The sequence below is a fragment of the Nicotiana sylvestris genome, chromosome 12 (assembly GCF_000393655.2).
Source record: "Nicotiana sylvestris chromosome 12, ASM39365v2, whole genome shotgun sequence".
Classification (NCBI taxonomy): Eukaryota; Viridiplantae; Streptophyta; class Magnoliopsida; order Solanales; family Solanaceae; genus Nicotiana; species Nicotiana sylvestris.
The window spans coordinates 27,631,696-27,647,854 of NC_091068.1; the positions used below are offsets into that span (position 1 = coordinate 27,631,696).

The 16,159-nt window shown below is 36.3% G+C and overlaps 1 protein-coding gene and 1 pseudogene across 1 annotated transcript; one reads left to right on the top strand and one right to left on the bottom strand.

The window, feature by feature from the left end:
- Positions 1–10,280: 10,280 nt before the first annotated feature.
- LOC138882832 (uncharacterized) lies at positions 10,281–10,595 on the bottom strand. Its single transcript, XM_070163467.1, has one exon. It carries the CDS (start codon positions 10,593–10,595, stop codon positions 10,281–10,283), a length of 315 nt encoding a protein of 104 aa, XP_070019568.1.
- Positions 10,596–13,348: 2,753 nt separating this feature from the next.
- Positions 13,349–16,159, top strand: part of LOC138882833 (copal-8-ol diphosphate hydratase, chloroplastic-like) — a 94,327-nt pseudogene continuing 91,516 nt past the window's right edge.

The following is a 16,159-nucleotide window of genomic DNA, read 5'->3' on the forward strand; positions in this document are numbered from 1 at the left end:
TTCATAAAGAATACTATAACAATACGCATGACTTATAGTATATTCTAACAATCTCCCACTTTGACACTCATTCCTTCTACATGCTTATCAAAAGTCTTCTGTGGTAAGCTCTTAGTAAACGGATCTGCCAAGTTGTTCTCTGACGCAATCTTGGTGACCACTACATCCCCTCTCTGCACTATATCACGAATTAAATGATATTTACGCTCAATGTGCTTTGCCCTCTTATGGCTTCGTGGCTCCTTTGAATTTGCAACCGCACCACTATTATCACAGTAAAGCGTAATTGGCGCTTGAATCGAGGGAACCATACCCAACTCTCTCAGGAAGTTACCGAGCCAAACTGCCTCTTTGGCTGCCTCAGAGGCTGCCACATATTCGACTTCCATGGTGGAATCAGCAACACAAGTTTGCTTGATACTTCTCCAACTTATGGCTCCACCTCCAAGAGTAAACACATTACCTGAGGTAGACTTTCTAGAATCTCTTTCTGATTGGAAATCCGAATCAGTATACCCAATAGGTACCAGGTCATCCGAATGATAGATCAACATGTAATCCCTAGTCCTTTTCAGGTACTTGATTATATGTTTAACCGCCGTCCAATGCTCTTTCCCAGGATTAGACTGAAATCTGCTAACGCCAACGGCAATGCAGATATCAGGCCTAGTGCATAACATAGCATACATGAGGCTCCCCACAGCTGATGCATATGGGACCGCCTTCATCTTTTCTATCTCTTCATCAGTCTTAGGAGACTGATCTTTAGATAAAGAAATTCCATGTCTGAAAGGAAGAAATCCTTTCTTGGAATCATGCATGATAAACCTGGAGAGTATTGTATCAATATAAAGACATTGGGACAAGCCTAATATCCTTTTCTTGCGATCTCGTAAGGGCTTGATCCCAAGGATATGAGCCGCTTCTCCCAAATATTTCATATCAAAATGTGTAGACAACCACTGCTTAACTGAATTCAACATGCCCACATTATTTCCTATGAGCAGTATGTCATCTACATATAAGATCAAAAACGCCACTTTGTCCCCATCCCACTTTTTGTATGCACAAGATTCGTTAAAACACTTATCAAAACCAAAAGTTTTAATCGCCTTATCAAAACAAGTGTTCCATGCCCTAGATGCCTGTTTTAGTCCATAAATGGACCTTTTAAGCTTACACAATATGTGCTCTTTGCCACTTTCCATAAAACCGTCTGGTTGCCTCATATAGATGCACTCATCAAGACTTCCATTAAGGAAAGTTGTCTTGACATCCATTTGCCAAATCTCATAATCATAATGAGTAGCAATGGATAAGAGAATCCTTATAGACTTAAGCATGGCTACCGGCGAGAAGGTTTCCTCATAGTCGATCCCTTCTTTCTGAGTAAACCCTTTCGCTACAAGCCTTGCTTTAAAAGTTTGTACTTTTCCTTCTACACCTCTCTTTTTCTTATAGATCCACTTGCATCCAATGGGTTTAACCCCATCAGTTGGTTCTACAAGACCTGATTAGAGTACATAGACTCCATCTCTGATTTCATAGCAACAACCCACTTATCGACATCCTTATCATGTAGTGCTTGGTCGTAATTGATAGGTTCGGAGGTAGGCTCCTCAGGGATCCTATCATATGATTCTCCCAAGAGCGTATAACGAACTGGCTATCTTATTTCTCTCCCACTACGACTACGCACTACATCAGTTACAACTACATCACTTTGATTTTGTGGTTGAACCACAACATTATCAGGAACCTAAGTCTCCATGCTATCCTCAGGGATATCAACGACTTCTTCCTATTGTGCAGTCTACTCAACATGACTCCCACTACTTTGTAGTAGTATGACTGCGGGAACTTGTTCTTGTGGGACATTAAGTCTATTGACATTTCTCCCACTACTAAAGTGCAATGGTATGTCAAAATCCACTTCCGAGGTTTGGATATGGTCATTTTGATTTTCAGATGACTGAGTTTCCATTCCTTTACTAAGTTCCTGTAAAACGAGTTTACTTCTAGGAACATGGTTCATCAAATAGTCCTCTTCTAGAAACTTGGCATTTGTGCTAACAATTACCTTTTTCTCTTTAGGACAATAGAATAAACCACCTTTCGTCCCTTTTGGATAACCTATAAACACGCATACATCCGTTCTTGCCTCCAATTTATCCGTTTTCCCCTTTAGCACATGTGCCGGACAACCCCAAACTCGAATATGCCGCAGACTAGGCTTGCGCCCAGTCCACAATTCTGTAGGGGTCAAGGGTACTGACTTTGAAGGAACTAAGTTCAGAACATAATTCGCCGTTTCTAAGGCATGTCCCCAAAAAGACGAAGGCAAATCGGAATAACTCATCATTGATCTAACCATTTCCATAAGAGTCCTATTTCTTCTTTCAGCTACACCATTTTGTTGTGGAGTTCCAGGTGCAGATAATTGAGATGTAATTCCACATTCTGATAAATAACCAATAAAGTCCGTAGAGAGGTACTCCCCACCACGATCAGATCGTAGTGTCTTGATATGTTTATTATGTCACTTTTCAGTCTCAGTCTTGAATTCTTTGAACTTTTCAAAACATTCAGACTTTCGACGCAACAAAAAAATATATCCATATTTTGAGTAATCATTTGTGAAAGTCACAAAATACTCAAAACCACCTCTTGCTTGGACATTCATTGGACCACACAAATCAGAATGAATTAACTCTAATTTATCACTTGCCCGATTTTCTTTTGAGGGGAAATTTCATTTTGTCATTTTTCCTTCTAAACAAGATTCACAAGTTGGTAGTGCCTCTACTTTCAATGAACTTAAAGGTCCATCTTTGACTAACCTGGAAATTCTGTTTAGATTTATATGACCCAAACGCAAGTGCCATAAATATGCTTCACTCAATTCAGAAGAACGTTTTCTCTTACTTGGTAAATCAACATTATTCAGTTCTTTAGGTGGTAACGGTTTAGGAATAGAGTCAACAACAAAAAGACCATTAATCAATGTAGCCGAAGAGAGATAACGCTTATTATGAGTAATAACACATTTATCAACGTCATGACAATTAAAATCATAACCATCTCTCATAGCGCTAGAAACCGAAATTAAATTCCTTCTAACGGAAGGTACATATAATGTGTCTTTTAAAGCTAAAACTCTACCACTACCAAACGAAATACTAATATTTCCTAATGCTAAAGTTGGGGCTGCTGAACCGTTTGTTTGATAAACATTGATTTCTCCTCTACTTAGCCGCCGCGTTATCTGAAACCCCTGCAAATAAGTGCCGATATGATTAGTGGCTACCGAATCTACATACCATGACATGGTAGAAACAGTCGCTAAAAATGTTTCAATGACAAGTAGATGTAAATCACCTTGTTTATTTTTCAGCTTGGCCAGATAAGTTGGACACTGCTTCTTATGATGTCCGGGCTGCTTACAATGATAACACTTGCCCTTAGCCTTTTTCACACCAGCAGTCGCACCACCAACAGAGGGTTTTTCAGCCTTTTTCTTTTTCTGCCTGCCTCTCGGCTTAGAAGAAGAACCTGCCTCAAAATTCAATGCCACGGGAGGAGCTTGGGACTTGATAATAGTCTCTGCCGACTGCAGCTCATTCAACAATTTCGCAAGGGACAAATCCATTTTGTTCATGTTATAATTCAGGCGAAATTGCTGAAAACTGTCAGGCAAAGTCTGCAGGATCATTTCAACCTACGTGTCCTTATCAATGTTAGCTCCAAGGACCTCCAGTTCATTCAGAAGACTCATCATCTTCAAAACATGGTCCCATGACCGATGAACCTTCAACCATTTTGGTATTCAGAAGGGCTTTCATGGCAGTCTGCTTAGCTGCACGATTCTGATCTTCGAACATTTCTTTGAGATTTTCCAGAATGTCATAAGCAGACTCTATCGACTGATGCTGATGTTGCAGAACATTCGACATGGATGCCAAAATGTAACACCGCGCCATCTCAACAGCCTTAATCCATTTCTGGTAAGCCTTCTGTTCATCATCTGTGGCATCATCTCCAGGTTTTTCTGGACACACTTCATCGAGCACAAATTTGTACTCTTCAGCAATTAGAACAATATCCAAATTTCGTTTTCAATCAACATAATTTAGACTCACAAGTTTGTTTTGGGTAAGAATGGCAGTAAGGGGAATGAAAGCAGTCATTGTCAATCTGGGAGACATTAAATATTTAAATAGATCAAATCAGTTTGTTTTATGAACATTAAAATTCCAAACACATTATATATATACAATCTATGCACCTTGAACAACAAATTTCGATGGGAAAGAAGCTACTCTTGCAATATACATATATAATGACAGATTTTCGCTCCATAAACTTAAACAGGTCATACTCAGATGGAGAGTAAACTGTTAATTTAAGCCAAGTGAATATCAACATTCAACATATATTAGTCCCATTGAACCAACATGCATACTAAGATGGAGAGTAAATAAATAATCAATGACTAGTATAACATGGTGATTATTCATAATATTTTTTATCCGATATGGAAGAAGACCTACGTCAACATGTAAAAACATTATATCACTGATCATTTAAGCCCGGGGACCAAGGGAATTGATCCCCACAATTACTGGAATTAAAAACAACTAAAACAAATTTCCGAATTTTAGAAAAACAGCAAAACACCATCTAAACGACCCTGAAAGCCCAAAAAATGACTTCAGTCATGCATAAAATCCATGATTATTGCTCACTGGGCCGTTTTGCATGGACCTGCCAAGTTTCATATCAATCGGAGTCCGTCAACTTTTTGACCTCCGATTTTCTGCCCTAATTCGGCAAAACTTGTTTTGTCGTTTTACATGATAAAATTCAACTTTCAGATTATTCTCACTCAACATCACCAATATTAAAATGATACATCAAGTTTTCAGAATAATCAATACAACCCATAGCAGATAATCACACCAAAAAACAGTGCAGGTTTTCAGAAAAAACAAACTTTGCATGTAATTCAAAACTTGCATATAGAATTTGATATTAATCCTTATGGTTTATTCTAATTATTTAATTAGACGTGAGTAAGCTCTGATACCAATTGTTGGAATATATAACACAGCAGAAGCAATAGCAGAATCTTATTCACGTGTAATCTAAAAAACTAGCACGTATGGAGATTTTAGGATTACCTCTTGAAGTGTAAACACAACAAATCTATGTCGTTCTCCAGTTCCTCAGTTGATACCACACACCAGCAGCTTTCCACAGTCTTCTACTGTGTTACCCAAACAATAACGAAAATAGAGAATTTTGGGTGAGCAAAATTCTAGTAGAAACCGCAGTCAGAATCATCCTCTCTAACGTCCAGTCCTTATATCCATATATATAGCTGCGTTTTTAGGTCAAAACCATTTTCAAAACCTATTAGGTTTCCTTCTCCTACTAAGGGACGGTTTCCATGCTTTCTTTCCCACTAAGTAACAATTTCCACTATTTTCTTTTATTTAGTCACAGTAGGGACCACATAATTTAATTAACAAGGCTTCCTATTATGATATTAATTTCAAAATTCTGAAATTAATTTCCATCATAATAAATTACGAATTATTCCACTAAAAATTCATAATTGTACTCATTAGTTCAATTTCGAAATTCTTCCATAAAACCTTATTTAACTCTCCATGTTATGATTCAGATACTAATCAATCAAATTAAATTACTGACTATTTAATTTATTGATTACTTCCTTTAGACTTACACTTAACTTATTTCATGTATCGGATACAAAATCCACCGGTCAGGTTTACACATGAAAACTTATAAGCTTTCATAAAGGAGTATCATCAATCTCAAAATCGAGACATGGATTCCATCAACTAATTATTACTTCGCCAATGTATATCATTGTTATCCAATTTACCAGGCTTATTGACTCGCGAAAGAATCTCGCCTTTCAATAAATCAAAACAACAAGTGACATACACAGCTAATAATAATTATATCAGGATTAAGAGTATAAGTACATTAAATGGACTAGAGAAATTATTTTATAAAGTCAGTATAAAATACTCATCTCTACTTGATCCGTTCAATACATACAAAATGTACTAGCACAAGAAGTTGGAATTAAACCATTCCCATAATCAAGATAAATTATATTTAATCTTGTGCTACAATCATTCCGATGATTTGTCCAATTCCATCATTAGATTGTGAACATTAACTTTTATGTCTTACAAGAACCGATGATTTAATCTTCCGTGTATAAGCTAAACTCTATACACTAAATCATCTACTATGTAAGCAATGGACGCACAAACCAACACATGATCTATTTAAAATGAAACTTTATTGAATTTAAACAAGTAAATAAATAATTGTTCATAAAGAATACTATAACAATACGCATGGCTTATAGTATATTCTAACAATCTCCCACTTAGACTAATAACCATGCGTCTACAATTTTGACACCCATTCCTTCTACATGCTTATCAAAAGTCTTCTGTGGTAAGCTCTTAGTAAACGGATCTGCCAAGTTTTTCTCTAACGCAATCTTGGTGACAACTACATCCCCCCTCTACACTATATCACGAATTAAATGATATTTACGCTCAATGTGCTTTGCCCTCTTATGGCTTCGTGGCTCCTTTGAATTTGCAACCGCACCACTATTATCACAGTAAAGCGTGATTGGCGCTTGAATCGAGGGAACCATACCCAACTCTCTCAGGAAGTTACCGAGCCAAACTGCCTCTTTGGCTGCCTCAGAGGCTGCCACATATTCGGCTTCCATGGTGGAATCAGCAACACAAGTTTGCTTGATACTCCTCCAACTTATGGCTCCACCTCCAAGAGTAAACACATTACCTGAGGTAGACTTTCTAGAATCTCTGTCTGATTGGAAATCCGAATCAGTATACCCAATAGGTACCAGGTCATCCGATTGGTAGATCAACATGTAATCCCTAGTCCTTTTCAGGTACTTGATTATATGTTTAACCGCCGTCCAATGCTCTTTCCCAGGATTAGACTGAAATCTGCTAACAACGCCAACGGCAAAGCAGATATCAGGCCTAGTGCATAACATAGCATACATGAGGCTCCCCACAGCTGATGCATAAGGGACCGCCTTCATCTTTTCTATCTCTTCATCAGTCTTAGGAGACTGATCTTTAGATATAGAAATTCCATGTCTGAAAGAAAGAAATCCTTTCTTGGAATCATGCATGCTAAACCTGGAGAGTATTGTATCAATATAAAGACCTTGGGACAAGCCTAATATCCTTTTCTTGCGATCTCGCAAGGGCTTGATCCCAAGGATATGAGCCACTTCTCCCAAATATTTCATATCAAAATGTGTGGACAACCACTGCTTAACTGAATTCAACATGCCCACATTATTTCCTATGAGCAGTATGTCATCTACATATAAGATAAAAAATGCCACTTTGTCCCCATCCCACTTTTTGTATACACAAGATTCGTTAAGACACTGATCAAAACCAAAAGTTTTAATCGCCTTATCAAAACAAGTGTTCCATTCCCTAGATGCCTGTTTTAGTCCATAAATGGACCTTTTAAGCTTACACAACATGTGCTCTTTGCCACTTTCCATAAAACCGTCTGGTTGCATCATATAGATGCACTCATCAAGACTTCCATTAAGGAAAGCTGTCTTGACATCCATTTGCCAAATCTCATAATCATAATGAGCAGCAATGGATAAGAGAATCCTTATAGACTTAAGCATGGCTACCGGCGAGAAGGTTTCCTCATAGTCAATCCCTTCTTTCTGAGTAAACCCTTTCGCTACAAGCCTTGCTTTAAAAGTTTGTACTTTTCCGTCTACACCTCTCTTTTTCTTATAGATCCATTTGCATCCAATGGGTTTAACCCCATCAGTTGGTTCTACAAGATCCCAAACCTGATTAGAGGACATAGACTCCATCTTTGATTTCATAGCAACAACCCATTTATCGGCATCCTTATCATGTAGTACTTGGTCGTAATTGACTGGTTCGGAGGTAGGCTCCTCAGGGATCCTATCATATGATTCTCCCAAGAGCATATAACGAATTGGCTGTCTTATTTCTCTCCCACTACGACTACGCACTACATCAGTTGCAACTACATCACTTTGATTTTGTGGTTGAACCACAACATCATCAGGAACCTGAGTCTCCATGCTATCCTCAGGGATATCAACGACTTCTTCCTGTTGTGTTGTCTGCTCAACATGACTCCCACTATTTGTGGTAGTATGACTGCGGGCACTTGTTCTTGTGGGACATTAAGTCTATTGACATTTCTCCCACTACTAAAGTGCAATGGTATGTCAAAATCGACTTCCGGGGTTTGGATATGGTCGTTTTGATTTTCAGATGACTGAGTTTCCATTCCTTTGCTAAGTTCCTGTAAAACGAGTTTACTTCTAGGAACATGGTTCATCAAATAGTCCTCTTCTAGAAACTTGGCATTTGTGCTAACAATTACCTTTTTCTCTTTAGGACAATAGAATAAACCACCTTTCGTCCCTTTTGGATAACCTATAAACACGCATACATCCGTTCTTGCCTCCAATTTATCCGTTTTCCCCTTTAGCACATGTGCCGGACAACCCCAAACTCGAATATGCCGCAGACTAGGCTTGCGCCCAGTCCACAATTCTGTAGGGGTCAAGGGTACTGACTTTGAAGGAACTAAGTTCAGAACATAATTCGCCGTTTCTAAGGCATGTCCCCAAAAAGACGAAGGCAAATCGGAATAACTCATCATTGATCTAACCATTTCCATAAGAGTCCTATTTCTTCTTTCAGCTACACCATTTTGTTGTGGAGTTCCAGGTGCAGATAATTGAGATGTAATTCCACATTCTGATAAATAACCAATGAAGTCCGTAGAGAGGTACTCCTCACCACGATCAGATCGTAGTGTCTTGATATGTTTATTATGTCGCTTTTCAGTCTCAGTCTTGAATTCTTTGAACTTTTCAAAACATTCAGACTTTCGACGCAACAAATAAATATATCCATATTTTGAGTAATCATCTGTGAAAGTCACAAAATACTCAAAACCACCTCTTGCTTGGACATTCATTGGACCACACAAATCAGAATGAATTAACTCTAATTTATCACTTGCCCAATTTCCTTTTGATCGGAAATTTTCGTTTTGTCATTTTTCCTTCTAAACAAGATTCACAAGTTGGTAGTGCCTCTACTTTCAATGAACTTAAAGGTCCATCCTTGACCAACCTGGAAATTCTGTTTAGATTTATATGACCAAAACGCAAGTGCCATAAATATGTTTCACTCAATTCAGAAGAACGTTTTCTCTGACTTGGTAAATCAGCATTATTCAGTTCTTTAAGTGGTAACGGTTTAGGAATAGAGTCAACAACAAAAAGACCATTAATCAATGTAGCCGAAGAGAGATAACGCTTATTATGAGTAATAACACATTTATCAACGTCATGACAATTAAAATCATAACCATCTCTCATAGCGCTAGAAACCGAAATTAAATTCCTTCTAACGGAAGGTACATATAATGTGTCTTTTAAAGCTAAAACTCTACCACTACCAAACGAAATACTAATATTTCCTAATGCTAAAGCTGGGGCTGCTGAACCGTCTGCTTGATAAACATTGATTTCTCCTCTACTTAGTCGTCGCGTTATCTGAAACCCCTGCAAATAAGTGCAGATATGATTAGTGGCTCCCGAATCTACACACCATGACATGGTAGAAATAGCTGCTAAAAATGTTTCAACGACAAGTAGATGTAAATCACATGGTGTATTTTTCAGCTTGGCCAGATAAGTTGGACACTGCTTCTTATGATGCCCGGGCTGCTTGCAATGATAATACTTGCCCTTAGCCTTTTTCACACCAGCAGTCGCGCCACCAACAGAGGGGTTTTGAGCCTTTTTCTTTTTCTGCCCGCCTCTCGGCTTAGAAGAAGAACCTGCCTCAAAATTCAATGCCACGGGAGGAGCTTGAGACTTGATAATAGTCTCTGCCGACTGCAGCTCATTCAACAATTTCGCAAGGGACAAATCCATTTTGTTCATGTTATAATTCAGGCGAAACTGCTGAAAACTGTCAGGCAAAGTCTGCAGGACCATTTCAACCCGCGTGTCCTTATCAATGTTAGCTCCAAGGACCTCCAGTTCATTCAGAAGACTCATCATCTTCAAAACATGGTCCCATGACCGATGAACCTTCAACCATTTTGGTATTCAAAAGGGCTTTCATGGCAGTCTGCTTAGCCGCATGATTCTGATCTCAGAACATTTCTTTGAGATTTTCCAGAATGTCATAAACAGACTCTATCGACTGATGCTGATGTTGCAGAACATTCGACATGGATGCCAAAATGTAACACCGCGCCATCTCATCAGCCTTAATCCATTTATGGTAAGCCTTCTGTTCATCATCTGTGACATCATCTCTAGATTTTTCTGGACACACCTCATCGAGCAAAAATTTGTACTGTTCAGCAGTTAGAACAATATCCAAATTTTGTTTCCAATCAACATAATTTGGACCCTCAAGTTTGTTTTGGGTAAGAATGGCAGTAAGGGAATTGAAAGCAATCATTGTCAATCTGGGAGACATTAAATATTTAAATAGATCAAATCAGTTTGTTTTATGAACATTAAAATTTAAAACACATTATATATATACAATCTATGCACCTTGAACAACAAATTTCGATGGGAAAGAAGCTATTCTTGCAATATACATATATAATGACAGATTTTCACTCCATAAACTTAAACATGTCATACTCAGATGGAGAGTAAACTGTTAATTTAAGCCAAGTGAATATCAACATTCAACATATATTAGTCTCATTGAACCAACATGCATACTCAGATGGAGAGTAAATACAAATAATCAATGACTAGTATAACATGGTGATTATTCATAATATTTTTTATCCGATATGGAAGAAGACCTACGTCAACGTGTAAAAAATATTATATTACTGATTTTTTAAGCCCGGGTACCAAGGGAATTGATCCCCACAATTACTGGAATTAAAAACAACTAAAAAAAATTCAGAATTTTAGAAAAACAGCAAAAACACCATTTAAACGACCCCGAAAGCCCAAAAAACGACTTCAGTCATGCATAAAATCCATGAGTATTGCTCACTGGGCCGTTTTGCATGGACCTGCCAAGTTTCAGGTCAATCGGAGTCCGTCAACTTTTTGACCTCCGATTTTCTGCCCTAATTCGGCAAAACTTGTTTTGTCGTTTTACCTGATAAAATTCAACTTTCAGATTATTCTCACTCAACATCACCAATATTAAAAGGATATATCAAGTTTTCAGAATAATCAACACAACCCATAACAGATAATCACACCAAAAAACAGTGCAGGTTTTCAGAAAAAACAAACTTTGCATGTAATTCAAAACTTGCATATAGAACATGATATTAATCCTTATGGTTTATCCTAATTATTTAATTAGACGTGAGTAAGCTCTGATACCAATTGTTGGAATATATACCACAGCGGAAGCAATAGCAGAATCTTATTCTCGTGTAATCTAAACAACTAGCACGTATGGAGATTTTAGGATTACCTCTTGAAGCGTAAACACAACAAATCTATGTCGTTCTCCAGTTCCTCAGTTGATACCACACACCAGCAGCTTTCCACAGTCTTCTACTGTGTTACCCAAACAATAACCGAAAATAGAGAATTTTGGGTGGGCAAAATTCTAGTAGAAACCGTAGTCAGAATCATCCTCTCAAATGTCTAGCCCTTATATCCATATATATAGCTGCGTTTTTAGGTCAAAACCGTTTTCAAAACCTGTTAGGTTTCCTTCTTCCACTAAGGGACGGTTTCCATGTTTTCTTTCCCATTAAGTAACAGTTTCCACTATTTTCTATTATTTAGGCACAGTAGGGACCACATAATTTAATTGACAAGGCTTCCTATTATGATATTAATTTCGAAATTCTGAAATTAATTTCCATCATAATAAATTACGAATTATTCCACTAAAAATTCGTAATTGCACTCCTTAGTTCAATTTCGAAATTCTTCCATAAAACCTTATTTAACTCCCCATGTTAAGATTCAGATACTAATCAATCAAATTAAATTACTGACTATTTAATTTATTGATTACTTCCTTTAGACTTACACTTAACTTATTTCATGTGTCGGATACAAAATCCACCGGCCGGGTTTACACATGAAAACTTATAAGCTTTCATAAAGGAGTATCATCAATCTCAAAATCGAGACATGGATTCCATCAACTAATTATTACTTCGCCAATGTATATCATTGTTATCCAATTTACCAGGCTTATTGACTCGCGAAAGAATCTCGCCTTTTAATAAATCAAAACAACAAGTGACATACACAGCTAATAATAATTATATCAGGATTAAGAGTATAAGTACATTAAATGGACTAGAGAAATTATTTTATAAAGTCAGTATAAAATACTCATCTCTACTTGATCCGTTCAATACATACAAAATGTACTAGCACAAGAAGTTGGAATTAAACCATTCCCATAATCAAGATAAATTATATTTAATCTTGTGCTACAATCATTCCGATGATTTGTCCAATTCCATCATTAGATTGTGAACATTAACTTTTATGTCTTACAAGAACCGATGATTTAATCTTCCGTGTATAAGCTAAACTCTATACACTAAATCATCTACTATGTAAGCAATGGACGCACAAACCAACACATGATCTATTTAAAATGAAACTTTATTGAATTTAAACAAGTAAATAAATAATTGTTCATAAAGAATACTATAACAATACACATGACTTATAGTATATTCTAACATTGAAGACCTAGGATCCATCACCAACTACAAAATGCAGTGAGTATACAAGAATTCTTTTTTAATACTATATCTTATTCTAACTATACAAGAAAATGACACAAAACATGATAAATCACAAATAGTACTTACTTTACCAATTAGTTCTCAATCATATTTTCTTTCTCAAGTTTTTGGGGTGGTGAAAGAGACTTGGAGGAAGGGAAGGAGAAAGGAAAGGTTTCGTCAAAATCAAACTTTAAACCTATAAAATAAAAGGCAGCGGTATTACTAGCTAATGATTATATTCATCATTCACTCTATCCTTTGAATTACCAAAATAACTCAAACAGACAAATAGATTTAGGATGAGTTATGTTTTCAACTGAACTTTGCTAAGAAAATAAAAGAATTTATGTGTAATAAAGCCATAGATTCATTCTGAAATTACTGATTCCAAATTTTAAATTCGCATATTGAAACAGAACTTCAACCTTAAGACAAATCAATGATGCTACTTTTCGGAGTGTAGTGGGAAATGTGGTTGGTGTTCTTGAGGGAGGAAAAGAATACATGCCAAGAAGAAGCAGAATTGCTAGTGCGCACAATTAATCTCTCGGCTGGCCATATGACACATGATGAGATACTATTCGATGTGGACTACAAGAATCTGTCCAACCTTGCCAATAAAGTTTGCCGCATGCTTAATGAGCTCCAAAATGGCCAGGTTAGAAACCATAATAATCATCTTTTAATTATTTTATTTTGGAGTAATTACTCGAATAATAAATTATTTTCAGTTCATTGTACCAAAGTCATAAAGTCTTCTTTGTAATTGAAATATAAACCAATTATGGATATGTTTGTTATGAATATGTTTGGTTCTTCAAAATATTTTGAAAAGTATTTTCTCTAGGAAAATATTTTCCTGATGCCGAGTAGCGAAAACAAGTTAGACAAGTGGCACTCTATGTTGATTGCCCCCTTCCCCCCCCCCCCCCCCCCCCCCAAAAAAAATAAAAAATAAAAGATAAAACCCCAACACTCCCACCCTCCCCTGAACCCTACCCCTGCTCCCACTATTGACCCCTTCCCGGCTCTAATTTTGGGATGCTCTCTCCCCTGCCCCCAAGAACACTCCACCCTACCAGGCGCCCCATTACCCCCTACCTTTATAGTGTTTTTCAAGATTATAAACAAATATTTTTGGGCAATAGTTTTTGTTTATTTACCAAACATCAAAACATAAATAAGAAAATCACTTATTTTTTGAGAGATTTAATTTCATAAAAAATTTTCTGTTGGAAAATATTTTTATTCATACCAAACACACCCTATGTTAATGTATGACCAAAAATAAAAAATGCTAGAAAATTATGTCAAATTCGATCCCAAAAACATAAGTAGGTTGCAACTTCAAAAACTTACCTACCATAATATCTATCAATACACAACTTACAATTAATTAATAATCGAAAATTAAATATTTTTTAACCCACTCTATAAAAGTCATGATGTGTCTCATGGTGTGAGTCAACGGGTTTTAAGTTAGACTTGCAAATGGTTTTCATAAAAATATTAGATGGTGTAACGTTGATATTATAAGGCGTGCATAAGTGGCAGCTTATTTATTTTTTATGGGACCAAATTTAGTAGTTTCTTGTATTTTTCTAGTTTTTGTGATATATAAGCAGGATTTTGAGTTATTTCTCCATTTAAAAAAATTAATTCTATGATTTTGGTGGATTAAATATGTGAAATTGAACAATTCTTTTTATTTGAGCTTTCTAATTCCTATAGTTAAATCTAAAAAATTGTTAGATGACTGGCAGCTCAAAGAACACCAGCATTGACCTCGACATGCAAGCTCTTGTAAAGTTACTATTTGGTAACACCACAAGCAACATCAACCAAGATATTAAGCAAACATTTTTTGGAGTTGTTAAGACTTTCTATTACAGTGCACATGTTAGTGAGGAAATAATCAACTTTCACATATCCAAGGTGCTTTTTCAGCAAGTCCAGTAACATTTTTATGTTTGTAGCTGACAATAATTCTGAAATAACATGGTGCTTTCACTCTTTAATTTCTTATACTTATTAAGTGTCATTGTCATTTTAAAACATCCCTTATAACATGTAAAAGCCGAAATTTATTATTGCGTATGCAAATTTAGAGTGTTAAGGTGATTCTTTCAAAATTATTTTAATTTTAATGTCAACTTTTTTGAATATCTCAAATACGATATATGAAGGTGTTGCACTCTATAAGTTTATACTGGTTAAAACAGAACACAATAGATGGCATTCTACAAGGTTGATTAACGTTCTAGGACACCTAAAAATGTTATATTAACTCCGTATATGATCAGCGAAACTTTTGAGATTCTAAGTAGGGTTCAAGTTATCCTAAAGAAAAAGAGTTAGGCAACCTTTAAGATCCATCAAAACGCGGTTCCTGATCGAACCTAGCTAATTAACTAGATGATATTCTGTAAAAAAATGATTGGTTATTATTTATAAAGAATCATAAAAAGAATTTAAACAAAAGAATGTCAGAATAATTGTCACATAGAAAAAAACGTATGAATATTTTTATCTGTATAGATAGATATGCGCAAAGAAGCAATAAACTATAGTATATGAAAAGTAGTATATCCCGCCCGAGATACATTCGTTGACAAAACAGTAGGAATTTTGAATTTTTAATAGAGCGCGGCGAATTGATCAACGAGAAAGAGGTCCTACTCAGCAGAGGCGGATGTAGGGTTACTCGATGGGTTCGATTGAATCCATAACATTCGACGTAGCGTAAAAATTTATACGTAAAAATTCGTTAATATTGCACTAAATAGTAGATATGAACCCGTAAGTTTAAAAATATAATGAGTTCAATCTAAAAATTTTAAAAGTTAAACCCATAGGGTTTAAATTCTGAATCCGCCTCTGCTACTCACTACAAACGAATACACCACAAAATCGAACTGCACTCATGTCTTTCCCGCATCAAAGTCTCAAATTTAGGGCTTGGTTTCGTCATTAATCCGTAGTGAATTTATGGATTTAAAGACTTCTAATCCTGAATTCTTTTTTTTTTTTTGTTGTATATGCAACTTGACTTGTACCAGGAATACAGAAAATAAAAGTATAAGGAAAACATATTAATAATTAAAGTGCTATGAATTTGAATTCGAAGGAATGAACTTAAAAAGATTGGCTATGCACTGTTCACTGTTGTACCTATAGGTGTTAACCAGACGGGCTGGTCCGTGCTAAACATGAAAAAAATAACACATTCGGTTTGTAGGGCGGGCTGGGTACCAGGCTGATAGGGGTTGGGATTTTCCGG

Bases quoted from the DNA above. Each gene is read 5' to 3' on its own strand.
- LOC138882832 (XM_070163467.1), bottom strand. From the start codon at position 10,595: ATGATTGCTTTCAATTCCCTTACTGCCATTCTTACCCAAAACAAACTT.